Source organism: Silurus meridionalis, chromosome 1 (genome assembly GCF_014805685.1).
Source record: "Silurus meridionalis isolate SWU-2019-XX chromosome 1, ASM1480568v1, whole genome shotgun sequence".
Taxonomy (NCBI): Eukaryota; Metazoa; Chordata; class Actinopteri; order Siluriformes; family Siluridae; genus Silurus; species Silurus meridionalis.
Window position 1 is genome coordinate 13,463,848 of NC_060884.1, and position 26,313 is coordinate 13,490,160.

The following is a 26,313-nucleotide window of genomic DNA, read 5'->3' on the forward strand; positions in this document are numbered from 1 at the left end:
TCCAAATTGTTTGAAACAACCTATCTGACAAGTTCCAAAACAGTAAACAAGTGAACCCAGAAAACTGATGCTGTTTTGCAGGCAAACATATATATATATATATATATATATATATATATATATATATATATATATATATATATATATATATAAAACATTGATGATCATTAGCACCTGCTTGATATTTGGTAATTGGTTAATCATTCACCCAACTTTAATCCTACAAAATGCTCATTTAGGATTTCATGAGAGCTACACATTCCAAAATAGTTGGGACAGGTAGCAATAAGAGGCCGGGAAAGTTAAATGTACACAAAGGAACAGCTGGAGGACCAATTTGCAACTTATTAGGTCAATTGGCAACATGATTGGGTATAAAAAGAGCCTCTCAGAGTGGCAGTGTCTCTCAGAAGTCAAGATGGGCAGAGGATCACCAATTCCCCCAATGCTACAGCGAAAAATAGTGAAGCAATATCAGAAAGGAGTTTCTCAAAGAAAGATTGCAAAGAGTTTGAAGTTATCATCATCTACAGTGCATAATATCATCCAAAGATTCAGAGAATCTGGAACAATCTCTGTGCGAAAGGGTCAAGGCCAGAAAACTATACTGGATGCCCGTGAACTTCGGGCCCTTAGACGGCACTGCATCACATACAGGAATGCTACTGTAATGGAAATCACAACATGGGCTCAGGAATACTTCCAGAAAACATTGTCGGTGAACACAATCCACCGCCGTTGCCGGCTAAAACTCTATAGGTTAAAAAAGAAGCCATATCTAAACATGATCCAGAAGCGCGGGCCTTTTCTCTGGGCCAAGGCTCATTTAAAATGGACTGTGGCAAAGTGGAAAACTGTTCTGTGGTCAGACGAATCAAAATGTAAAGTTCTTTTTGGAAAACTGGGACGCCATGTCATCCGGACTTAAGAGGATAAGGACAACCCAAGTTGTTATCAGCGCTCAGTTCAGAAGCCTGCATCTCTGATGGTATGGGGTTGCATAAGTGCATGTGGCATGGGCAGCTTACACATCTGGAAAGGCACCATCAATGCTGAAAGGTATATCCAAGTTCTAGAACAACATATGCTCCCATCCAGACGTCGTCTCTTTCAGGAAAGACCTTGCATTTTCCAACATGACAATGCCAGACCATATACTGCATCAATTACAACATCCTGGCTGCGTAGAAGAAGGATCCGGGTACTGAAATGGCCAGCCTGCAGTCCAGATCTTTCATCCATAGAAAACATTTGGCGCATCATAAAGAGGAAGATGCGACAAAGAAGACCGAAGACAGTTGAGCAACTAGAAGCCTGTATTAGACAAGAATGGGACAACATTCTTATTCCTGAACTTGAGCAACTTGTCTCCTCAGTCCCCAGACGTTTGCAGACTGTTATAAAACAAAAAGAAGAGGGGATGCCACACAGTGGTAAACATGGCCTTGTCCCAACTTTTTTTTAGATGTGTTGATACCATGAAATTTAAAATCAACTTATGTTTCCCTTAAAATGATACATTTTCTCAGTTTAAACACCAACTCACACACTCACACACACACGCACACACGCGCACACGCACACACGCGCGCGCACATACGCACACATCAATACCCACTTACCCCCGCCCCCCTCCTTCTCTTCACCCGAGCGCACCACCCACAGGATAAAGTCGCAGTAACCAAAGTCCCACCGGTCATCTTCTAGCAACACGAAAGCGGAATAAACAAATCTATAAATCATGAGTATGTTTTTGTTTTTCCTGATTCTTTCCAGTGAATCCGTTCACAGTAAGTACTTCTTTATTACAGTTTTTCCTTCTGAGTTACACGGTAAAAACATTACTTCCATAATCTTTGGATGATGTTCTTTAATTTGACTAACAGAAGTGTTTTAGACCTTAAACCGCCTGAATATCTTCAGCTAGAAGTTGAGTATTTGTGAATTGTATTGGACAAACAATCAGATATGATGATATATCATTAGTGAAAAGTGTACATGTGTGTGTTGATGCGCAGGCACTGGTCAGTTACAAATGTAAAGTTTGCAGATCCAAAGGTTGTGTGTATCTAAGCCTCCTCGTTTAGATGATATCTCCAGCCACTCTGTCACAGGGAATCCCAATGCACTGTAAAACCGTTAGGTCTAATAGTGATCTTTTGAGTGAAATGTATTTTGAGTTCACTTTAACTAAGCGTTTTTTAAAACAGTGATCATTTGGCATGTTGAGCATTACTGTTCAAATTTCACAATCGCTTTTGTTTGTTTGTTTGTTTGTTTTTGTAAATGCGAGTGCTCATGGTTGGTAGCACGGACATGTCTGGAAACTTGAAGAATAAATAGGAAATGACTGCAAATATATTTCATTAAATCTTCGTAGTTAAAAATTGTGATGGTTTTGATCTGTGGTGTGTGCTTGGTACACTATATGGACAAAGATTTGTGGACACCTGACTATGAGATTGATATGTGCTTTTTAAAAAGCCTATTCTGTATTTAGTCCCAATTTGATATTTTAATACTTAAATTCTTCTGGGAAGATGTTTCACTAGATTTTGGATTGTGATCGAGGAGATTTGTGGTCATTCAGCCACAAGAACAGTACTAAAGTTGGGTTACTGATGTAGGGTAAGGGGGCCTGGGGTGCAGTCAGTGTTTATCCCAAAGATGTTCAGTAGAGTTTGGGTCAGAGTTCTATAGCAGGCCATTCAAGATCTTTCACTCAAACTCATGTAAATCATATCTTCATGGATTGGCCATGCTGGAACAGGTTTGGGTCTCCTAGTTCAAGTGGGGGGAAAATTGTATGCTACTCCATCCGAATACATCCTGTACAAATGTGTGCCTCGAACTTAGTGGTAACAGATTGTGGAAGCAACACATGGCTGGTGTGTCGCAGTAAATTCGCTTTAAGTTTTAATAAATGGATGAATGAATATGGAACTGATCTTGTTTTGAACATGTTAATAATAATTGTGTTTTGCTGTAGATATTTGTTAATGTTATTTTTAGGAAATACAGTATATGTAGTGAATGTCTGTATTTCTGTGTATTAACAGCGCACCGCAGTGCACTGAATGATTTCCAGCGTTCTGAAGGTAGAGAGCTGGTACCATGGAAAGCTGACCGTGTCAATATACTACCAGGGATCTCACTGGAGGAGTGTGCAAAACGCTGCTCGGAGAGCCTCGACTGCAGGTACCACAAAGCCGCACTCTCATGTCAATCTCTCAAATCACAATTATTTTGAATTTCTAACTAAGACAATACAAGTGCCTCATAATTACATGGTTCATACACATGTACTGTATGTCATTTAAATCAACTGTGTTTGAAAGCACTATGATGGACAATCACAAATTTGATCTAATTTGTATTAGTTGCATAATGTGAAGTATGTATTTATTTCATTCAACTACATATAAATCTTATATTTCTAATTTCTCAATCGATTACAATATTGCGATTAATCGCCTGATTGTCATGAGTTAACTCGTAATTAATCACAGCTTAATCGCACAATTTTATTCCTTCTAAATGTACCTTAAATTAATCGTTTTAAAGTTTTATGGATATGGATGCTTTATCCATATTTATGTTTCATCAGGACACTAAATTGAACTATTGCTAGGTTTTGCTACAGTTTCAATTGACAGATATGTGCGTTTGGTGCTTGATTTTAGACTTGCTGCATCAGTAAAACAAATGTTAAGTGATTAAAAATTACTTTTCGGCTGAGTTTTTATATATATATATATATATATATATATACAGTGCAACCTCGATACTCGCAGGGGTTATGTTTTATGATCCCTCGTGAGTAACAAAAAAAAAGTTTTGACTCTCTCCTTATGATAGTTCCTTTTTCAAGGGGAATTGTACATGTACTGTTCTGTAAACTCAACAAAACTTGTGAAATACTTGTCATAAGTGTTTTTTTTACTACTTTAAATAAAAAATACATTAATAAAATAGTTTTTCAAACATTTTTATGGAATTTATTAGTACAAACTCTGTTTTGAAAGAAGCCACTGGTGGCTTCTTGAGAACTATCAGATTTTTTTACGAGTTACTCTTAGTCCGGTTCCAAATAAAAAGTCGCGAACTATCAAGGTTGCGAGTATCAAGGTCACGAGTATCAAGGTTCCACTGTATATAATATATATAGTAAATATATATAGAGTAAAGAAAGGACGTTGTGAATAAATGAGTGTTGCATTGAAGGTTTTAGTTTCGCCTCATTTATATTTATTTATTTATATTTTTTATAAAAATGGTCAGACGGAAATGCGGCCTGCATTAATCGCACGTTGATAAAATTTGCGTTATTAGCACGTTCATTTTAACAGCCCTAGAACAACTTGCCTATAATATTCTGGGGGAATTTAAACTTTGTTTCTGAAAACATGTGGTTTATTGCAAATTGGTTTTGCTCTCTATAACTGAAGCATTAGAGTTTAACATCATATCAGTGGTGACTGCGCACACTGCCTACAGCGTATCAGATCTATTACATATGAGTTTTCTTTAAATGTTACACCTCCTCATTTTTTCCATTTCTACATTATAAATTATATCGAATCTAAAGAAAGTGCCAGTATATAATCACGAACAACGCTCTTTTTCCTAACTCGATTTTTCTAATCATTGTTCATTTCTCCCCATAAGCTGTCTGAATATTCACTTATGATTGGCTGAAAGATGTGCATTTAAACTGTAGTTTCAATCAGTAATGGTTTCCAATTGATGCGCTGCCTTATAAACAATTGTAACTTATAAACCATATTAACATGCAGTTAGAGTTGCATAGAGAGTGTGACAGCTGATACAACACAGACACACATAAATCACACAGGCTTTCCTTTTTTCAATGTCTCTCTAATGACTATGTATTATAATTTTATGACCCGTATATAAAATCAAATAAAAAAAAAATTACACATTATTTTTATTCTTACAGTCCAATTTTATGTTGCTTCACGTCGTGTGGTTTTTTGCCTCCATGACGTGCACTAAAATCATGTAACGACCGCTGGGGATTAACCCTTGCATAACTGTTCCCAAAGAGTAATCATTTTAGTTAGTAAAGAAAATATTGGGTTTATTGTACAAAAGACAAATACACAATATACTAAAAGTAACTGACAGAGTCAGTAGACAAAGTCATGGGAATTGGATGCTTGAGGATAAATGCACCGCCCACCATTGTATAATCCTTATCTTTTTATACCACTAAGCTTCTTTGAACTGCATAATGGCCAGAGTATCAGATAAGATAAGCACAATGCATTTGGCATGGACCCCCAGTTGGGTAACTCACCCTAATGTTTAATATGTTAAGCTTCCTGAGAATGGAACAATAGGAAAAGGTCTCCCCCTTGTAGGTGGCCCCAGCATGTATTGTATTTGTAATAGGTAAGCGTGTGTGTGTGTGTGTGTGTGTGTGTGTGTGTGTGTAGAACAAGCAAAATACTAGAACAAGAAAAACAAGCAAAATACTATATAAAGGCATATACTATAAATGTTATTTCCAAAACATCTATGAAAATGTCACCACACTTTTCATGAAGACATATGGATTATATTGATATCAAACATGGCATAATTAGTTTAAACCTATTTTAAAGGCGGAACGATGAACAAATGTTTAAATCTACACTACTACATCAGCAATTCGGTTCTGAATAAGATCAATATCAGTCTGTTTTTTATTTATTTATTTGTTTATTTTTGTAAAATACTGTCGTATCTCACGCAGCAGTGATTTTAATAAGTGGTAATGCGGATTAAGTTTTAATCTTATTTGAGTAAATATTTTAACACATTGGTGTATTCTCTGCATGTTACCTTTAACATTGTCTTTGAATCTATTGGATTCTGGTATGCATTCTAAATATGTTATTTGTCTTAGCATTTTTTAGACACTTTTGTTAAATAAAGGTATAAGTACTATTTATTATGTCCAATCTGCAAATGAAACAAGCAAGTTCTTTACCTTTTTGCTTTTTCTTGTTGTTTGTTGGTTTTATCTTATTAGGATAGCATTTTGTTGCAGGAATATCCATATTTGATTACATTATTTTCAATAACATTTTATTCATTTGATGTACTCAGGAATACAAGTTTCTTGTATGTCTTTTTGTTTGGTTTTATTTCAAGGGCCTTCAACTACGTCTTTCGTCCCTCTCTAATCTGTAAGCATTTGCCCTGGGTGGGCAACACGGAAATTGCAGAGGTGAAGAGAAACGTCAACTGTGACTTGTATGAGATGAAAGGTGAGCTGTGCTGCCTTATAATGTAACGCTAGTCATATGTAAACAGCTTCCCTGTGCTATTGATGTGTTGTGTTGCTGTCCAGTGTATATCAGGAAGTGCATCATTGGTAATGGAGAGGACTATCGGGGACATGTATCCAAGACCAAAACTGGGCGGACATGTCAACAGTGGTGGTCAAAGTTTCCTCATGATCACAAGTAGGAAAACAGCAAATCTCTAACATTAAAAGTACTGGGAAAATATTGCATGTTGTAGATACAACACTTTTGCTGTATGGTCATTTTTGTAAACAGATATACCCCCTCTTCCACTAATGGCCTGGAGCTAAACTACTGTCGCAATCCAGATGGGGACAACATTGGACCCTGGTGCTACACCACGGACCCTGAGCGCCGATATGAGAGTTGTAATATCCCTCAGTGTAAAGATGGTAAAGTCCACAGTTCACAATTAAAAAGGCTTAAAAAAGTGGTCAAACACATGGGGCTTTCCAGCTTCCATTATTTAGTGTAAAATAAATTCATTATTTGCATTTACATTTTAAAAGTGTGTGCTTCTGTGATGTGATCAGATTTACATTGCTGCCGTGTCTTTTCTCTTCGAGTATAGCATGTGTTTCTGTGTGTGTTATCTGTAAGAGGTGTGCATCACCTGTAATGGGGAGGATTACAGGGGTCAGGTTGATCGTACAGTGAGTGGAAAAGAGTGTCAGAGATGGGACCAGCAAAATCCACATCAGCACATCTATCAACCAGAAAAGTATATAATATTACACAGTGTTTGTCACAATGGTCATACAATGGTTCTAAAAGTCATTGTTTTCAATTGTTTTTCACTTATTTTTACAAGTAATAGTGCAATGAAAAAATTGAGATAATGATCCTTCTTGTACTCCAGATACCCCGATAAAAGCCTGGATGATAATTACTGCCGGAACCCTGATGCCTCTCCCATGCCTTGGTGTTACACTACTGACCCTGATGTAGAGAGAGAGAGCTGTGACATCCGCAAATGCTGTGAGTCCTAATACAACTTTTATATGTTGTAGATCTATGTACACAGAAGTTCAGATGTTGCGATTGGCTTGGCAGAGGGACCAAGCTGGGAAAAATGTGCTGCAAGTTAGAGCAATAAAGGATGCAGATGGAAGTGTGTTGACTAGTGAGGAGATGAAATTGAATTAGGAAAATGATAGAAATAAGGGTGGATGATGTGTAGATGGTGAAGCAAGTGAGAGCTGTGATTAACAGGATGAAGAGAGAAAAGTCAGTTGGACCAGATGACATACCGGTTGAAGCATGGAGGTGTTTAGGAGAGATGGCAGTGGAGTTTTTAACAAAATTGTTTAACAAGATTCTCGAAGGTGAGAAAATGCCTGAGGAATGGAGATGAAATGTGCTGGTACAGGTTTTAAGCATAAAGGAGATGTGCAAACCTGCAGTAACTACAGGGGAATAAAGTTGATCAGTCACACGAAGTTACGGGAAAGAGTAGTGAAAGCCAGGCTGAAAATAAGTGACCATCTGTGAGCAACAGTATGGTCTGATGCCGAGGAAGAGCACTACAGATGCAGTATTTGCTTTAGAAATGTTGATGGAGAAGCATAGAGAAGGTCAAAAGGAGTTGCATTTTGTGTTTGTGGATTTGGAGAAAGCGTACGACAGGGTGCCGAGACAGGAGTTGTGGTATTGTATGAGGAAGTCAGGTGTGTCAGAGAAGTATATGAGGGTGGTGCAGGACATGTATGAAAGTGTGACAGCAGTGGTGGAGATGTTTGCTGAAGAGAAGGGGAATGAAAGTTAGTAGGAGTAAGACAGAGTCCATGTGTGTAAATAAGAGGGAGCGCAGTGGAGTGGTGCGGTTGCAGGAGAAGAGGTGGTGAAGGTGGATGAGTTAAGTACCGGGGGACAACTGTGCAAAGTAATGGAGAGTGTGTTAGAAGAGTGAGGAAAAAAATGCAGGCAGGGTGGAGTGGGTGGAGAAGAGTGGCAGGAGTGATTTGTGATAGAAGAGTATCTGCAAGAGTAAAAGGGAAAGTTTATAGGACTGTGGTGAGACCTGCAATGTTGTATGGTTTAGAGAGAGTGCCATTGTGTAAAAGACAGGAGGCAGTGCTGAAATTGGCAGAGTTAAAGATGTGACGAGGATGGACAGGATTAGAAACAAGTAGCACGTTTTGGAGTAGGACTTTTGGAGACAAGGGGAGGGAGGCGAGATTGACATGCTTTGGACATGGGGTATCGGTAGAAGAATGCTGAGGATGGAGCCGCCAGGAAAGAGAAAAAGAGAAAGACCAAGGAGAAGGTTTATGGATGTGATGAGGGAAGACATGCAGGTAGTTGGTTTGAAAGAGGCAGATGTACAGAACAGAGTAGTATGGAGACGGATGAACCGCTGTTGCGACCCCTAACAGGAGCAGCCGAAAGAAGAAGAAGAAAATGGTATCCTGCAATGGCTTACTGTGTTAGCATAAAGTAAACAGGCTTCGTGGGGATGATGGGGATGATTCTAAGATCCCTGATATCTGACATTATGAAAGGGATCTCTCAAAAATCAAAAGCTTTTCCTGTCGGATTTTTTTTCCACTCAGAACATAGTTAGCTGATGATCGTTAATTGCAATACTTGATATTCACTGCAGGTCCACAGTCTTGTAGAAATATGTATTCTTTCTTTATGTCTCATTTAATACTCTCCTGCATATCTCAATGACTTCATTTCCATGCTCTACTATCTCTCTCTCTCTCTCTCTCTCTCTCTCTCTCTATATCTATTGATCTTTATTCTTTCAAATTTTTGCTTTGTCTCAATTTCCTTCTCTAGCGGAGGCCCCAAAGCGGCGTTCCCGCTCCGGCTACACCACAAACTGTTTCCGAGGCCGTGGAGAGGATTACAGGGGCAAAGTAAACGAGACGACGTCAGGCATCCCATGTCAGCGCTGGGACGCACAGGCCCCCCATGAGCACCCATTTTACCCACACATTTATGAGTGCAAGTAAGTGAAGGGTAACAGTGTAAGGTCACGGTTTTCCGTTTTAGATATTCTTATTATGCCATAATTTGCATCAACAGGAACATCTGGTTAAATAGTATAAAAATTCTTCCAATCAGGCGTTTGTATTTCACTTGAATATTCTAAGTAACTTTCCCAAGTAAGAAAATTTTCTGTCCTGACTATTTGTCTTGCATCAGGGGATTAGAAGAGAACTACTGCCGTAATCCAGATGGTTCAGAGGCTCCATGGTGCTTCACATCGAGGGCTCAGATGAGGACAGCACTTTGTCTACAGATCAAACGCTGCGCTGATGATATTGAGGCTGAAGGTGTTGAATTAGTTTAGAGCCCCCTGGTGGAGCATTAAGGAATACATAAAAAATGTCTATTGTAGTAAACTGGAATCAGTTTCCAAATCACCAAATAGCTTATTATGTGAATGTTAGATTTAAGAATACTGTAGTGCTGTTCATTCATATTTATGCATGTTCTTAGAGTAAGGTATGTATACCTTTTTTGCAGACTGTTATAATGGAAATGGAAAAAATTACAGAGGTGCTGTCCGGAAAACACGGAAGGGAATCCTCTGTCAGAACTGGAGTGTAAACACACCACATAAAACTAAGTAAGTCCAACAAAACAAAACCATCAACTCACTCATTCACCAGGACCAAATTAAATTTTCACTAGGGGGAATGAAACTATCTGATGCAAACAAGCATATGCTCAGAGGATTAAAAATGTGAGCCAGCATTCCTGATACTGTGAAAACACTTTCTGATTATGTACAATATACTGTACATATGCATGTATGTTTTGAAAATCTGCTCTATGAATACATTTTTTCCTAATGGCTGTCTCTAATTCATAAGATTCTGAAATAGATGCATGCATAAAATTGTCTAAACATTAAATATTAAGTATGCTTATCCCAATTCAAGTGAGAAAGATTGTTATGCAGACCCAGATTTGTGCACATAGCTGAACTGGAGACAACAGGTTATGAAATAAAATGATCATTGTGATAACCACAATTTTTACAGTACTACAGTTTCACAGTTCATGTTTGGTACTCAGCAGTGTAATAATAAATTCTGCTTAAATCTGGATAATAGTTGAATTAAAATTTGTGTTTGTTTTTACAAGTTTTCTGACATAACAAACTATCAGCTTTGCTTTATTTAATAGATACAAATATAGCAAAGCTAACAGGTTTTCCAGGGGTCATAGTCAGTTTCTAAACAGTTATAGATATGCGATCCCGAATATTTTTCATGTCAGTGCAGGATATTACAAATATAAATCAGCATGTAAGTCTCAGTGATATTGTGAGTATTTTCGAGTTTATGAGATTATTATTCTAGTGTAGAACTAATTCCTTTTTCATCTGTATTTATATAGAATCAATTGTTTGTTTAATTAAAAAAAAAAACCATGCTAGTTTATTTTCAGTCTGGATGACTTTTATATCTCTATTTAATTCTTAATGGTCAATTCATCTACATGAAGTTCTATTCGTATTGAGTTATAACCTCTTGCTGTTTTTGTCCATGTGGATTTAATTTTTATTGTATGGATGCAGGATTAATCCAAGGACACATCCAGAGGCCAACCTGACAGAGAACTACTGCAGGAACCCAGACGGAGATCTCCATGGACCCTGGTGCTACACCACTGACCCCAAAACTGAATTTGATTACTGTGCAATCAAGCAGTGTGGTAAAAAGAATCAGATTTTCTTCTTCTCTTTGTCTATCATTTGAAACTTTAATTAGAATCCGTTTAAATTTGAGAAAAAAGGATCATGCGAGGGTGCTCTCAGAATAACAACAATGCACTCTCAGTAATAATATATGGTAATACAACCAAAAGTCACAAGTATTATGATAAATAATGAGACAGTTTCATACTTTCTTATAGTTTTTCTCAGTTGCTTTTGGAGCGTTTCTCAGATCAGAAATGAAATTCTCAAGCCTATTTGTTCATCATTTAGTCATTTGTGCTCAACATAACAACATTTCTTGTTGCTTTGATCAAATTGCGAATTCTTTTGTACATTCATTTAATTAATTGTGTACAAGTGTCTGCTGTTTCCTACATTATCATTGTCATGTGGAGCAAAAGACATTATACTGGTTTGCCCTAAATAGTCTTAACTCCCAAAACATCTCAGCATCAGCTCATCGCATAAGTCATTGAATGCAAAATGGTTAAACTAGTTGTCATCATCTGTCACCTAAAATTTCTATTCAACTTTTTTTGTAAATGTGACTTCAATTGATGAATTGTGGTGATGAATCTTGAATGGCACTAAGGAAGGAGAGTGTATGGCATCAGATCAACCAATGATCAACTAGTTCTCTAAAACAGGTCAAAGCTGAATCTTGTGAACCTTCAATTGAAGAGTGTATACAGACAGAGCAAAACAAAGAATTATAAATTCTGAAAATGGATGAACAACTAAAAAACAAACAAACACTTGCATAGTACATTAAAAGTGTGAATCCTGCCCGGTCTCTTGCAATCAATATACAGTAAATCAAGTATGCAATCAAATAAATGAATTTGTGCTGCTGAAATTCATAGACGCCAAACAGAAGGAAGTCAAATTTTTAGTCACTGTAATCCAAACCATAGTTTATAGCAAAAGAATCCTGAAACTGTGCATCGTACTGACAACATGACTGAACATTTTGATGATTTTTTTTGTGAACAATGACAAAGAGACTTGTTATTCTGATAAGAACGATTTGTTTATTGATGCAAATACTTACTTTTGAGAGACGAACTAAGGATTTTGAAAAAAACAGGCTTTTGCAAGAAATCCAATGTTTTGTGCTGTTTGTACACATCGTTTTGAGAATGCACTTGGTTTTGGAAATATTAAGGATGATTCGAGAAATGCTCCAAAGTAGCTGAGAAAAACTGTAATGCCCTCACAAAAAAATTTAGAATTATCAGACAGTTATAGGTGTTTGTCAATGTACAAACCAGTCAAATGTTTAATATATTACAGGGCTGTAAACATTTCTTTAAGTAAAACAGCTCTGTTGTGATTGAATGTTTCACGTTTAACGCTTAATATTTTACTAATTCGTTTTTTGTTTTGGTTTTCGTGCAGCTGGGGAGGGTCCACCTATTATAATGCCACCAGGTAAGTCTGTGATGCTCTGTTTTTAATGATGTGTGTAAATTGTAGGATGTTACATACCCAGTGGATGTCTAAGTGTGTTTTTGTGTACATATGATCAGAGGGTGTGGTGTTTGATGAATGTGGGAAGCGTGATGACCGTAAGTTAAAAAAGTTGAGGATTGTTGGTGGCACACCAGGAAATTCTCCATGGACAGTCAGCCTGAGAGACAGGTCCGTCACTGGATGTTTTGTCTCTTACAAACCCTCTTCACCTTCTCTCTTCCTGTTTTTAATGAGTAGCTCTTTTTCTGTCTTTGGTTAGGAAAGGAAAGCATTTTTGTGGAGGATCCCTGGTGAACTCAAAATGGGTGATTAGCACTAAGCAGTGTTTCTCTTCTTGGTGAGGGTCTATCATTTTCAGGAAAACAACACATCTGGCTTGTAATTAGCATACAAATTATTGCACTCATTTTTATTGCATATCCGTGTGCATGTTTTCATGTGCTTGTGTGTGTGTGTGTGTTAGCAGTTATGTGGACCTCACAGGGTATGCTGCGGTCATGGGCACAGTATACCGTGAACCGAAGGAAGGAGAACCCAGCACACAGTCCATTGCTCTAAACAAAATTGTTTGCGGACCATCAGAGTCACATCTAGTCTTACTACAACTAGAAACGTACACTTCAGCCTCATGAATTTTTTTTCACACCTATTGGAAACTAATCTTGAATGTGCTTCTCCTACATGCATCTCCATTCCTTTTTCTGTTTGTTCTTTTAGTCCTGCAGAGTTTAATGATCGTGTGGCACAAATATGTCTTCCCCCTGAGCGCTACATTGTTCCAGAGGGAACCAGCTGTGAAATTGCTGGTTGGGGGGAGACAAAAGGTGTGTCACCATACGATCTTTCCAGATTTTTTCCTAGATGATTAAGTATATTTTTCAGCTTTAGTCTTTTTTTTTATTATGATGCTGACTATTTTTACCCTGTTTCTTTATCTCTGTATGTATTTTAGGAACAGGAGATGAAACAGTGCTGAACGTTGCTCAGATGCAAGTGCAGAGCAACAGCGAATGTAACAAGTACTTCAAAGGACGTGTGAAGCAGAACGAGATGTGCACTACGTCTTTTTTTGGTGGCGTCGGGGCTTGTGAAGTAAGTTTTTTTGTTTAGTGCACAGTGCCCTAAAATTGGTCATTAAATTGCTTGACTTTTTTTGTTTAATTCTGCTTTATACCTAGTCGTCAAAATAAAAGACTCATTAAATATATTTTCTGCAAAGAAAAAACAGTACAGCTAAATACATATTTTCAGTTTTATTAAATGTAATAGTGTATTGGCTTCAGGGGGGAAAAACAGATTTTTAACCTTTTGGGGAGTTTTATGCGACCAATACTTAAGATCATTGACTCAGGATGTATTCCTTAGTTATATGATATGTGAAAACATACACCAGTCTGCAACATGTCTTTATATATGTATAAAGATGCCCAAACTAGGCCCAAAGAGGTATAAAGATGCCCAAACTTTTGATTTAGCCTGTTATGGCATTTATGAGAAAAGGAAATGACACTGACACGTTAATTTTAACATTTAACAGTTAAGAGACAGTGGCTGAAGATGTTGAGGTTTTAATTTGGGAGTGACGAGGATGGACAGAATTAGACATGAGTTTTTTAGAGGGAAAGCGCATGTAGGTTTTAGAGACAAGGTGAGGGAGGCGAGATTGAGCTGGTTTGGACATGTGCAGAGGAGGGACATGGGGTATATCAGTTGGAAAATGCTGAGGATGGAGCCACTAGGAAGGAGGAAAAGAGGAAGACCAAGGAGAAGGTTTTTGGATGTGGTGAGGGAAGACATACAGGTAGTTGGTTTGGAAAAGGCAGATGTAGAGGACAGGGGGGTATGGAGACTATGATCCGCTGTGCCAACCCCTAATGGGAGAAGCCGAAAGAAGAAAAAGAAAATGGTATCCTGCAATGGCTTACTGTTTTAGCATAAAGTAAACAGCAAAACATTACTTTGTTTTCTTTTTAAGCTTAAAAATATTTGGCAGTACTTACACTTGTTATCTGTCTTTTGGTCTGATAAACTTGAACAAGTGTAAACTGGAAAGCATCCAAACCAAATTACCTACGTAGTATCCTGACTTTGTTATGTTCTAAAATAAGCACCAGCTTCATAGATTTCATTAAAGGTCACTAATATTACAATCATATGTGGTTACTAGGTAATGAACTTGATTGTTCTATAATTTGGATTGTTTTTATGTTTTAATAGTACTAGAATTTTACTGAGATAAAAAACAAAACTGTAAAAGATATAATTCTTATTATATTTGTATTAATATGATTATATTTTCATTATATTATTTAAGCAGATTATAGTATTGTTTCTGTTTATTTATCTGTTTCTAAAAAACAGTTGGGGATAATGCCATAAGAAAATGTTCGGGTGCCACTGATTTATATTATACTCATGATAATAGATATAGTCCTCTAACAAAGTATAGAGTATTGTAGTGGAACAAAATCCCATGACATCCCATGATGCTCTCTAGTGTTATTCTGTGTTGTCCTTATAACCAAGATAGATGGTGACAATGAAACAGCTTAGTTTAAAATGCATACTTTAAATCTGCTTTAAAGTCTTAATGAGGACTTTTTCAGCTTTGGTTTGGTGTATAAAAACTGGCATCATTCATTTCCACTTAATATGATATGCGCATGGGTTTTGTTTGTTTGTTTGTTTGTTTGTTTGTTTTTGCAGCTCTGCATTTTCAGAGTAAGTGACTGAAGATTGTGAAATGAATAAGTGATAAGCTCTCTCGCTCTCTCTCTCGCTCTCTCTCTCTCTCTCTTTCTCTCTCTCTCGCTCTCTCTCTTTCTCTCTCTTGCGTTTTCTTTCAAACAGAAAGACTATGGAGGCCCTCTGGCATGTCAGAACAGTGACTGCTGGGTTTTAGAGGGAGTCATCATCCCTATGCGTCGCTGCGGGCACCCAGGGCAACCCAATATCTTTATCCGTGTATCGATGTATGTAGACTGGATCAAGAAAGTCATGGAGATGGCATAGTTGTCAGAAAACACCCTGCATAACAATGTATTACATATTTTCTAGTATTTGCAGATATCAGATCTCTGCTTGAGTCAAATGAAGTCTAGATTGTTAATTGCTACAAATGAATGTAAGTAGAGTAATAATCAGACTGCTGCTGTACAAGTTGTACTTTAGTTTTATGATATATGCTTATGTATGTACTTATGTACAGACCTCTTTGAAAGTATAAAATGTTTGTTTCAAGATTAAATAAATAATATGTAATAATTGATTAGAATCTCAGCTTTCACTTCATGATAGTTACATCTAGAGGCGTGAAACAACTTTGAACATGGCATCTCCAGTCATGTATTTCAACAAATAGTATTTTAGCAGATAGTCTGTATAGCTTTAAAACACTTTCATATATGGTTACATCTCTTGCCTGAAATAACACTCAATGGCAGCCCATGAACTTTGCATTATTAAGTGTTTTTTCATTGTTTTACTGCATGCTGCAAGTTGCTCCCAAAAATACTGGATGTGCTTTACTGATTAGCTTGTTTTTTTTGGATCATGAACAGATCCTTTCTTTCTTTATACTTCACACTTTTCTTAAATGTGGTAGAGGTTATTGATGGTTCCAGAATTTTTGTGGTTCATCAAGTATTACTGAATTCCAATTCAGCCTTCTGATTCCTGCTGCTAATGAGGGATTTGTGTCCTGTGTTATGGCTTCTGTATTTCTGCTCTCAAAGCCTTCTTTGAACAATGGATTGTAACAGACACCCCTGTTTGTGGAGGTTGTTGGTGATAGCACTGACTGTTTAAGACTGATCAAGAGGTAAATATCAGGAAATTAAACCTGACTCATAATAATCCTTTTAAACCCAAATGCGAAATCAAAAGAATTGATCATGCCCTACTAGTACTTTCAGAGTGGACTGTATATGATTGTCATGCTTATCTGTTTATCTAAACGTTTATCTGTAAAGTAGATTTTCATTTACCAAAGCCTATTTATCCTTTATTTGTTAATGTTAAAACATAGTCCTTAGAATTTCAGGAACACTACACCTTGTAACTTGTGTTGTGGCAAAATTGCAAATGCCTCAATAAAAGCTTCACTTTTCAACATCTATTTGTGCTCACTTCATATGCAACAGTTAGAAACATGACACATTGTTAGGCTGTGAAAATTTCTCTTTATGCAGTCAGCATAAAACCTGAAACCAGCTCATACGTGTTAGCATCGTTGATGTCCACTATAATAAGCATTATGATCTTTTTCATTTTAATGAACTGTACTTCACAACCAATAAAATGAGCTTAGCTAAAAGGTTGAGGACATTGTGTTTTTGTGTATTTTTTTATATTCAACAAGAAACTTGGAGGCGGTAGATAAAAAGAGATTGTTATTGACCACACCTAAATAAGAAACTGGAAATAGCTATGATTCATTTATGTAGCCACTCATTCAGAAAGATCAACAGTAACAGTTTGGCATAATTGATGCTAGTTGACTTTAATTGAGCCTTTGTAACCACATATCAGAAATACTTAAAATGTTAGCTGCTCACATTTAAGCATTAATAATATTTGTTTTGTAACATAACGCTACTTATTTATGTACAACATGTAGCCATCATTGCCTAGAGCCTTCTCATGAAGCCAAAAAAGAAACTTTTTCACCAGTTGCATGCGTACTTGCAGTTCTATTTTACTTCAACCCTGTGTTCCCCTGAAAAAGATGACACCACTGGGAGGTGGATAAGAGCCCTGGGAAGCAGACACTCTTCAAAGAGAGGATTGTGACATTTGGGACTTTGGAAACCAGCCTGCCAAGGTAATGATTTTCACTATGTGTGTCCACTATGTGTGTTCAAATAACACAGTATTAGCTGTATTATATTATATATAATAGTATTATAGCCAGAACACTTGACTCCTAAATATTCTTGGCTATCAACGTCTTGTGAGAGACGAGACAGTAAGGTGACCTTGCTTATAGGTACAATATTTGACCAATGTGTGGAACATAATGACTTATCTAATGGACAAATGTTGCTTTGTTAAGTCATACCTCTGGTAATAAAGATGCAGCCTCAATTGAGGTTTTCATTCACTTCCAAATGTGGGCCAGAATCTTGAATGGTGCATGACATGTAATGTTGTGTGGAACCCATTCCCAGAATTTTCTACCAGAGTACAAACTAGTAAATGTTCTTAAATAAAGCTTAGGACACAGCCATCCTCCTAAAGGATGAAGTCCTGAGGTCTGTGGGAAGCTGTACGCCCTTAGAGTTCTATTCTGTTATGTTTCCTCCAGCCAGAGTGAAAGCATTTGCTTAGAAATGTATTCAAACAGTCCACACATTTATTAGGGCAAGGTGGGCTTATAAGACAATAATCTAAAACTGATGCCCTCATTGGGGACAAAAGGCTATTTTAATAATGCTTTCAGCACCAAGGAGAAGTACCAAGTAGGGTTAAGCTGCCTAGTAACTGGTATAGAAAAATCTGATCTCTGCATGTGTCTGTGGGCAAAGAGGTGCTGATCTACTGCTGCATTGTTGAAGCCACTGAGTTATGCATAAGTGACTGCTTCTTCTTTTTCTTTCGGCTGCTCCCATTAGGGGTCGCCACAGCAGATAATCTGTCTCTATACTACTCTGTCCTCTACATCTAACTCTTTCAAACCAACTACCTGCATGTCTTTCCTCACATCCATAAACCTTCTCCCTGGTCTTCCTCTTTTCCTTCTTCCTGGTGGCTTCATCCACAGCATTCTCCTACCGTCCCTCCTCTGCACATATCCAAACCATCTCCCTAAATCACATTATCCCTAAAACGTCCTACATGTGCGGTCCCTCTAATAAGCTCATTTATAGTCCTGTCCATCGTCGTCACTCCCAGCGAAAACCTCAACATCTTTAGCTCTGCTTCCTCCAGCTCCACCTCCTGTCTTTTAGTCAATGCCACTGACTCTAAACCCTACAACATCGCAGGTCTCACCACAGTCCTATAAACTTTCCCTTTCACTCTTGCAGATACCCTTCTATCACAAATCACTCCTGCCACTCTTCTCCACCCACTCCACCCTGCCTGCACTCTTTTCCACCCACTCCACTCTGCCTGCACTCTTTTCTTCACTTCTCCTACACACTCTCTATTACTTTGCACTGTTGACCCCAGGTACCTGAACTCCTCCACCTTCTCCACCTCTTCTCTCTGCAACCGCACCACTCCACTGCTCTCCCTATTATTCACACACACATGTACTCTGTCTTACTCCTACTGACTTTTATTCCCCTTCTCTCCAGCGTGTACCTCCACCTCTCCAGGCTCATCTTAACCTGCTCCCTACTCTCACCACAAATCACAATATCATCCTTAAACATCAAAGTCCACGGAGACTCCTGTCTGACATCGTCAGTCAACCTGACCATCACCAATACAAACAGGAAAGGGCTCAGGGCCGATCCTTGATTCAGTCCGACTTCCACCTTGAACCAGTCTGTTATTCCTACTGCACACTTCACTGCTGTTACACCGTCTTCATGCATGTCCTTAAATACTGTTCTGACACACCAGACTTCCTCACACCAGTGTTACCATTTTCTATACGTTCTTATACATTCTCATACATTTTCTATACATTCAGCATTTAGAATTATTGTTAGCAACCTGCTCCCTCACCCTGACTTGGGTGGACCACACACCCGATAGCTGCTATAGCTTGACAAGATTTAATGTGTTTAAAGCAGGTGAAACTGATATTATAGCCACAGGGTCCGTGCACCCTGCATAAGCAGTGATTGAATCTCTTTGTGATAAGAGAATTGGAGACAGGCAAAAGCTTTAGATGGCATTATGATAGGGGAAGTGGTGTCTCATTTGTAAAGATGTTGGACTTCCAATCAGAAGATAATGAGTTCAAATCCCACCAAATCTAAGCTGCCACTACTAGACTATTGAGCACGGCCTTTAACCTTCAAATGCTTATTTGTATAAATGAGATCATTGTAAGTTGCTCTAGGTAAGGGCCTTTGACAAATGCCATAAATGTAGCTGTGACAGACAAGTTGGTTGTTCATAAGTTGTCTACATGTCCATAAGATCACAAACAAAAGGGGTTCTTATGGACATCTGGTAAAGTGCTAAGAGATTCATGTTTTTTAAGGGTCTTTGTTCATGACTGACAGGAAGCAAATTTGATGTGGTCTTCTGTTGTTGTTACCCATGTGCCTCAAGGCTCAGCATGTTGTTTTTTCTGAGATGCTTTTCTGCTCAGCATGTTTGTAAAGAGTGGTGTTTGAGTTAGCATAGACTTAACTGGAACCATTCTGGCCATTCTACTCTGACCTTTCTCATCAACAACTCGTTTCTGTTTAAAGCATGATTTCATTAAAGTATGAATGAGAAAGCATGAAAGTGTGGCTAATAAACTGGTGGGCGAACGTAAACTGCATTTTTGCAATTGCTTACCAGATTCTGTGTTTTGTCTGTGTGTTTCTAGTTTCATTTCACCTCTGTAAAACATTCCTGGTAGGAATGTTGGTGACTGCAATCACTGAGTGTGAGTATGTGTAAAAGATCCTCTAATGTCCTATCTAGTATATGTTCCTGTATATATATATATATATATATATATATATATATATATATATATATATATATATATATATATATATATAAGGAGTAATCCTGGTAACGGATTGACTATACCTTCATCTCACTTCTGTCAGGGGACCACAATTTTGTTTTTATAGACATTTGGTTGCTTCTGGTGAGAAAAACTCAAACAGATCAGCATTAATAATAAACAAACAAACAAGAAAAAAAAAATTCAGTCATGGCCATAATTGGTGGCACCCCTGAAATCTTTCCAGAAAATCAAGTATTTCTCACAGAAAGGTGTTGCATTAACACGTTTTGCTATACACATGTTTATTCCCTTTGTGTTTATTGGAACAAAACAAAAAAACGGAAGAAAAAAAGAAAATTTGACATAATGTCACACAAAACTCCAAAAATAGGCTGGACAAAATGATTGGCAACCTTAACTTAATATTTGGTTGCACACCTTTGGAAAAAAAATAACTGAAATCAGTCGCTTTCTATAACCATCAATTGTTTCTTACACCTCTCACCCAGAATTTTGGACCACTCTTCCTTTGCAAACTGCTCCATGTCTCTCATATTGGAAGGGTGCCTTTTCCCAACAGCAATTTTAAGATCTCTCCACAGGTGTTCAGTGGGATTTAGATCTGGACTCATTGCTGGCCACTTCAGAACTCTCCAGCGCTTTGTTGCCATCCATTTCTGGGTGCTTTTTGAAGTATGTTTGGGGTCATTATCCTGCTGGAAGACCCAAGATTTTGGACGCAAACCCAGCTTTCTGAAACTGGGCCCTATACTACGCCCCAAAATCCTTGTCAGTGCCAGATGCAGCAAAACAACCACAGAACATCTTTGAACCTCCACCATATTTGACTGTTGGTACTGTGTTCTTTTCTTTGTAGGCCTCATTCCGTTTTGCAAACTTCTTGATAATTTTGCGCACTGTGGACAAAGGCAAATCTAGATCTCTGGAGATGGACTTGTAACCTTGAGATTGTTGATATTTTTCCACAATTTTGGTTCTCAAGTCCTCACACAGTTCTCTACTGCTCTTTCTGTTGTCCATGCTTGGTGTGGCACACACAATGCAAAGACTTAGTGAACTCTCTTTTTTATCTGCTTTCAGGTGTGATTTTTATATTGCCCACACCCGTTACTTGCCCCAGGTAAGTTTAAAGGAGCATCACATGCTTGTAACAATCTTATTTATCCACAATTTTGAAAGGGTGGCAATCATTTTGTCTGGCCCATTTTTGGAGTTTTGTGTGACATTATGTCAAATTTTATTTTTTCCTTCCCTTTTTTTGTTTTGTTCCAATACACACAAAAGAAAAAAAAGTGTATAGAAAAACGTGTTAATGCAACACCTTTCTGTGAGAAATACTTGATTTTCTGGAAAGATTTCAGGGGGTGCCACCAATTATGGCCATGACTGTATATATATTGGTTATGTGTAGCCATTACAATTTTGTGTTTGTATGTTTGTGTGTGTTTATGTTTGTGTGTATCTGCATGAGACCAAGAGATTGATTATCAGTAACCTACAGTTGCAGTTCCTTCTTGCTTAGAGTGACTCATTAGTTACGGTTTTGCTTTGTCAAAGCAGGAAACGGACAAAAAAATTTACACCGTGAAGTACCCGATCATGTCAAATAAACCCTCAAGGAGGCAGAATGCAAAGAAATGTAAAATGCAATGGTCGCACCATACACACATTGAAAGGTTTACAGTAAAGCTCCAGGCTGTAGATTGGCTGCAGATGCGGAAATGGGCGGTGTTTCTTTTGACGTGTAGCTCTAAAACAGGTATCAGTTGAACTTAGTGCCATACTCTTTATTACAGGGACTTCATGGAGAACAAGAACGAGCGATAGACCTCCATCAGTGGTAAATTAACTCATCATCTCATAAAGTTATAGCATTAAAAATATAATGTTGATTATCCATATCCATATATAGTAGTTTCCTCCACATTCAGTGTGCTGCTGTAAGCTTTATATTTAATTGATATCATAATTTATATTTTTACCCACAGATTTACTGAAATTAACTTGTTTTTTTTTATTTAACAAAAATCATTTTTGTCATATTTTCATATATTGTTTGTCATGTTTTATGAATTCAGTATCAGTCACTGGAGTAAATTTTATGTTTCTAGATTTTTAGACTGATGTTGGGCAGGTGTATGTGTGTGTTTGTGTGTGTGCGTGTGTGTTTGGGGTGGGTGGGGGATGTGCAGGGGGTGGAGGAGAAACATGAAAATATTGTTTTGTATTAATATGTTACCGAGGCAACATTTCCTCCATTAGTGCAAAATGTGCACTACATTTTACGACTATCAGTCCCACTTTCTGGCAGGAGGCCTGGTAGAAGCAATCAGAATTAACAGTAGTCAAAAATAAATGTCAAAATTCCGTGGACCAAAAAAAAAATATATATATATATATATATATATATATATATATATATATATATATATATATATATATATATATATATATAGAAAGTGAGCATTCAAAACAATACTACAGTTAGTAGACTTATAATTGACTTATGTCACGTAATGATCATTTTGTCATAGAAACGATTAAATGGGTCACATTCTAAGAAAATTATAATGTTATTTCAAAATTTAAGGTTTGACTTGAATTCATCTTTAGCCAGTAAAATTGTTTGTTGTTTGTCACTAGCAACCCTCATCAAGCTGTTTACAGATGAACACCTAGTGAATTCATCACTAAGAACAGTGGATTTCACCATGCATGTGAGCCATTTGCACAGAAGCAAAGTTCTTCCAGAAAATGTTTATATGGCACAAGCTTGAGTGAATGAACAGACTGAAAACTTTTGAGTCACATTTTAAATGATGTTAATGTGGAGAACCTAGTATAGTTTAATAATTAAAAAAACCTTTCAGTGGCACAGTTCCCACATTTCTTGCATCTGTTAAAGACTCCTTCGCAGCCTAAATGCCGGTGAACAGAATAATAAATATGTCTAATTAGAAAGCATTAGAATGGGTTATAATGCAAGTCCCTATTCACTTCTTACTGATTTGGTTGCAGGTTTGCATTTTAAATGTTATGAAGATTCTCCTATGTTCTTATGTCTTTTTCTTTTTTTTACCTATTTCTTCTAATATAACTGCATTCACTTACACCTCATCAGAATAGAGTGTGCGTGTGGAGTCTACGTGAGGTCTGGCCAAGATGGAAGAAGAGATGAGTGGAGTAACACCAGCACCTGAAGTTCCAGAGGCACCGCGACGACCCCGAGGCAGACCGCGCAAACCGCAACAGGTACTATGACCTCCCAAAAACACCCTGACATCTAAAATGTGTTAAATGCTGAAAAAATCATTGGATCTTTCAGGAGCCTGTTAACCCTCCGGCTCCCAAAAGGCCAAGAGGAAGACCCAAAGGAAGTAAAAACAAGGCAAATCCTAGTACACCAAAAGTAAGAGAGACTGATTCCTTCTACTACAATGATGTCAGTAAGGTGAGCTGTTATGTTATGTTTTTTCTTCATCATTTTCTTTTTCTTCCAAAGGAGCCCCCAAAGGAAAAGAGACCCCGAGGTCGACCAAGAAAATGGGTCAGCATCGCATGCTCAAAACATAACTAAAAGAAAAAAATAAATCACACTACGTACCGTTACATTTTTTCACTACTTAAAAGTAATGTCACACACGTTTACCCTGACATTACACAACTCATAGTACAGCATTAAAGTATGAGCAGTTTCAATTTTTTTTCTACATTGCATTAACATAGAACTATACTCCATTATTTTACATAAATTATCTTCACAGTACAGATACGTATGTATACATGTATTTTACATGTTGTTTCTTGTTCACAGCCTCAAAAAAACACACAGCAACAAGAGCAAGAGGTGAGACAAATTTTCATAAGTACACATTATTCGGCTTCAGTGAAACACCATTTCGGTTTATTGGGCCATCGACTTATAAACACTAAGTTAATAATGGCTCACCGAATACTGAAACCCGGTTATGAGTTGAAAAGTGTTCAAAAACTCCCCTTTTACTCATAAGGCATACATGCAGTGTGAAGTATAACAGGAGAAGAATGAGTCAGTGCCTTTAAGAGAAACTGAACATTGCCGTTATCCTCCTTTCTTGGTTTCCTGTTCCCAACTGCCGCTCTCTGTGTCAACTAGACGTATAGTTCCTTCTCACGCACACACAAACCTGTCTTTTCTTTTTCCTACTCTTAGTTCGAGGAAGAAGAGGACCAGCCACACCTGTCTTCATCACACGAGTAGTGCGTCTAGGCTCTGAGCCGCCAGTGTGCACAATAGGCTACATTTGAACCGTTATATCCATTGTGCTCTCTCTCAGGTGTGTTATCAATCGCTCCAAACAGAACAAACTGAACATTCCACCTAATAATTAGATGCTACTTAGTGAAAGATGAAGCACTCTGAGATCTTTACTGCTAGATTTTGATTGCAGAGTTTCTAAACTGCATAAAGAAATACCAGGCATGGACTTATTTAAACCAAATCAGATACAGCAACAGCCAATTAGTGATTTAGATTTTAAACTGTCCATCAAAAAATGAAGCCATCAACTGGCATTTACATCAGTTTTTTCCACACCTCAAACATCTCACTCGTGCTTTCAGTATGAAGTGCAAAACACTTTTACTTACCGACATTGTATTTTATATATACACACACAAACACACACTCATGCACACGCACATGTTATGGTACTGAATGAGTCACTACTGTACGGTTACATATGTTTATGTTTATAAAGGTCTTGTTCGAGAATCTAAAGACAGCTTGGCAGTGGCATCATTTTATAATCAGTATAATAAATATTATTATTATTATTATTATTATTATTATTATTGTTAGTTACTTTTGGCATACTTCCAGTATTCATGGAATCATGGTATATTTCCCCTTGATTTAGTCCCTGATTGCCATTTATACAATTAAAATTTTTCAAACCTGCTGAATTTCACTATTTGGAAAAACTATTCTTTTCTGTACAATACCAAAATATACAGTAAACTATTCATGAATTTTCTGCAGTTATACATGGACGCTAAATGTGTCTGTCAAAAGGAGCAATAAAACATTTTATTGGTGGGTTTTCCATCCAAGTACTGTACCAACTTTGTGCTTTTTGGGTGTCAAGCTTTTTTTTTTTTTTTTTTAATTGTTTGGGAAGTTGTTGTTTTTTTTTTGATCTGTTGATCTTATTTCTGTTTAATCGCACTTCGGTGCATACTACCACCTGTGCCAACCTGCCTTTGAGTTAATGTTTTTTTTTTACACTGAATGAAAATGATGTCTTAATAGGTAATGCCACATGTGCCATCCAAACTGTGACTTACTTTTATGTACCTCAATGTTAATCATCTGAATAAAGTGACTTAAGTAGCCATAAAACAAGCGTATACATTATATTGTGTTGACCATGTCGGTATTCAAAAAAGTAATATCACATGAAACCATGCAGTTTGAATTTATAAAAGATCTCAGTAAATTTTATTACATTAATAACTGCCTTTTTTTTTTTTTGCTTTATTTATGGTCATGTTTACACACATTCCAAAACCACACAAAACAGAAACACAACGGAAAGTTTGTAAAGTGTGGAATGCTGCTAGACAATTACTCCATTTGCAAATTTGACAATTTGGCATTTATGCACACACACACACACACACACACACACACACACACACACACACACACACACACACACACACACACACACACACACACAAAGAGAGAGCACTTTTCACTCTTCCACACTTGACAGAAATTTCTAAAAAGGTAAAAGATTTATTCGACAATATCAGCAATTATCATTAAAGTCCTTATTGTGCAAAGAAGCAAGCAAACGCAAGCCATACTCTGGAGTAGGAGAGAGCAGGAAGCACATTTTAGGTCAGGTGCACAATAATCTACTAAAAACATAAATGATTTCAATTCATTTTGAATTTAGTTTAAGATAAGTCACTTCTATTGCAATGGTAGTACATAACTAGTGTACATGTTTGTTAAACTATTATTTAGTACTCTCAATAGCTCTTTCATATTTTTTTTTCCATTCACCTTTTTTTAATCAGTGTCCTGAAATGACATTACAGTTACTTTGAAATTCATCATTGCTTGCTTCAGTAGCATTGACGCAGTTTCCCAGAAGCTTTTGAGGAAACCGAGTTCTGTAGAAAGCTTCAGATCTCATTGGTGATTCTTTTCAGGT

General features: G+C 37.3%; 2 protein-coding genes across 4 annotated transcripts; both read left to right on the forward strand.

Annotated features, from left to right (window-relative positions):
• The first annotated feature begins 1,660 nt into the window (after positions 1-1,660).
• On the forward strand, positions 1,661-16,578 carry mst1 (macrophage stimulating 1). Of its 2 annotated transcripts, none has more exons than XM_046860374.1 (18): positions 1,661-1,790; positions 3,060-3,198; positions 6,160-6,275; positions 6,359-6,473; positions 6,570-6,706; positions 6,915-7,035; positions 7,174-7,292; positions 9,099-9,270; positions 9,468-9,598; positions 9,792-9,894; positions 10,852-10,988; positions 12,391-12,423; positions 12,522-12,633; positions 12,725-12,802; positions 12,929-13,078; positions 13,183-13,289; positions 13,418-13,557; positions 15,316-16,578. In XM_046860374.1, exons 1-18 carry the CDS (start codon positions 1,742-1,744, stop codon positions 15,475-15,477), a joined length of 2,121 nt encoding a protein of 706 aa, XP_046716330.1. In that variant the 5' UTR covers positions 1,661-1,741; the 3' UTR covers positions 15,478-16,578. The 2 variants fall into 2 exon arrangements, with proteins under 2 accessions (XP_046716330.1, XP_046716339.1); XM_046860383.1 differs by having other exon boundaries at positions 12,932-13,078.
• A 5,276-nt stretch (positions 16,579-21,854) lies between these two features.
• On the forward strand, positions 21,855-25,565 carry si:ch211-161c3.6 (high mobility group AT-hook 2b). 2 transcript variants are annotated; one of them, XM_046857444.1, is made up of 7 exons: positions 21,888-21,950; positions 22,754-22,827; positions 23,232-23,362; positions 23,436-23,519; positions 23,613-23,657; positions 23,925-23,957; positions 24,303-25,565. In XM_046857444.1, exons 3-7 carry the CDS (start codon positions 23,273-23,275, stop codon positions 24,348-24,350), a joined length of 300 nt encoding a protein of 99 aa, XP_046713400.1. In that variant the 5' UTR covers positions 21,888-21,950; positions 22,754-22,827; positions 23,232-23,272; the 3' UTR covers positions 24,351-25,565. The 2 variants fall into 2 exon arrangements, with proteins under 2 accessions (XP_046713407.1, XP_046713400.1); XM_046857451.1 differs by lacking the exon at positions 22,754-22,827 and having other exon boundaries at positions 21,855-21,950.
• Positions 25,566-26,313: the final 748 nt, after the last annotated feature.

What these genes read in the sequence shown, in the direction of transcription:
- mst1 (XM_046860374.1), top strand. Translation starts at nt 1,742, where the DNA reads ATGAGTATGTTTTTGTTTTTCCTGATTCTTTCCAGTGAATCCGTTCAC. An exon ending in AAGTTTCCTCATGATCACAA is followed by an intron (nt 6,474 to 6,569) that starts GTAGGAAAACAG and finishes TTTTGTAAACAG; the next exon opens with ATATACCCCCTCTTCCACTA. An exon ending in CACATCTATCAACCAGAAAA is followed by an intron (nt 7,036 to 7,173) that starts GTATATAATATT and finishes CTTGTACTCCAG; the next exon opens with ATACCCCGATAAAAGCCTGG.
- si:ch211-161c3.6 (XM_046857451.1), top strand. Translation starts at nt 23,273, where the DNA reads ATGGAAGAAGAGATGAGTGGAGTAACACCAGCACCTGAAGTTCCAGAG. An exon ending in CAAATCCTAGTACACCAAAA is followed by an intron (nt 23,520 to 23,612) that starts GTAAGAGAGACT and finishes TTTCTTCCAAAG; the next exon opens with GAGCCCCCAAAGGAAAAGAG. An exon ending in CACAGCAACAAGAGCAAGAG is followed by an intron (nt 23,958 to 24,302) that starts GTGAGACAAATT and finishes TCCTACTCTTAG; the next exon opens with TTCGAGGAAGAAGAGGACCA.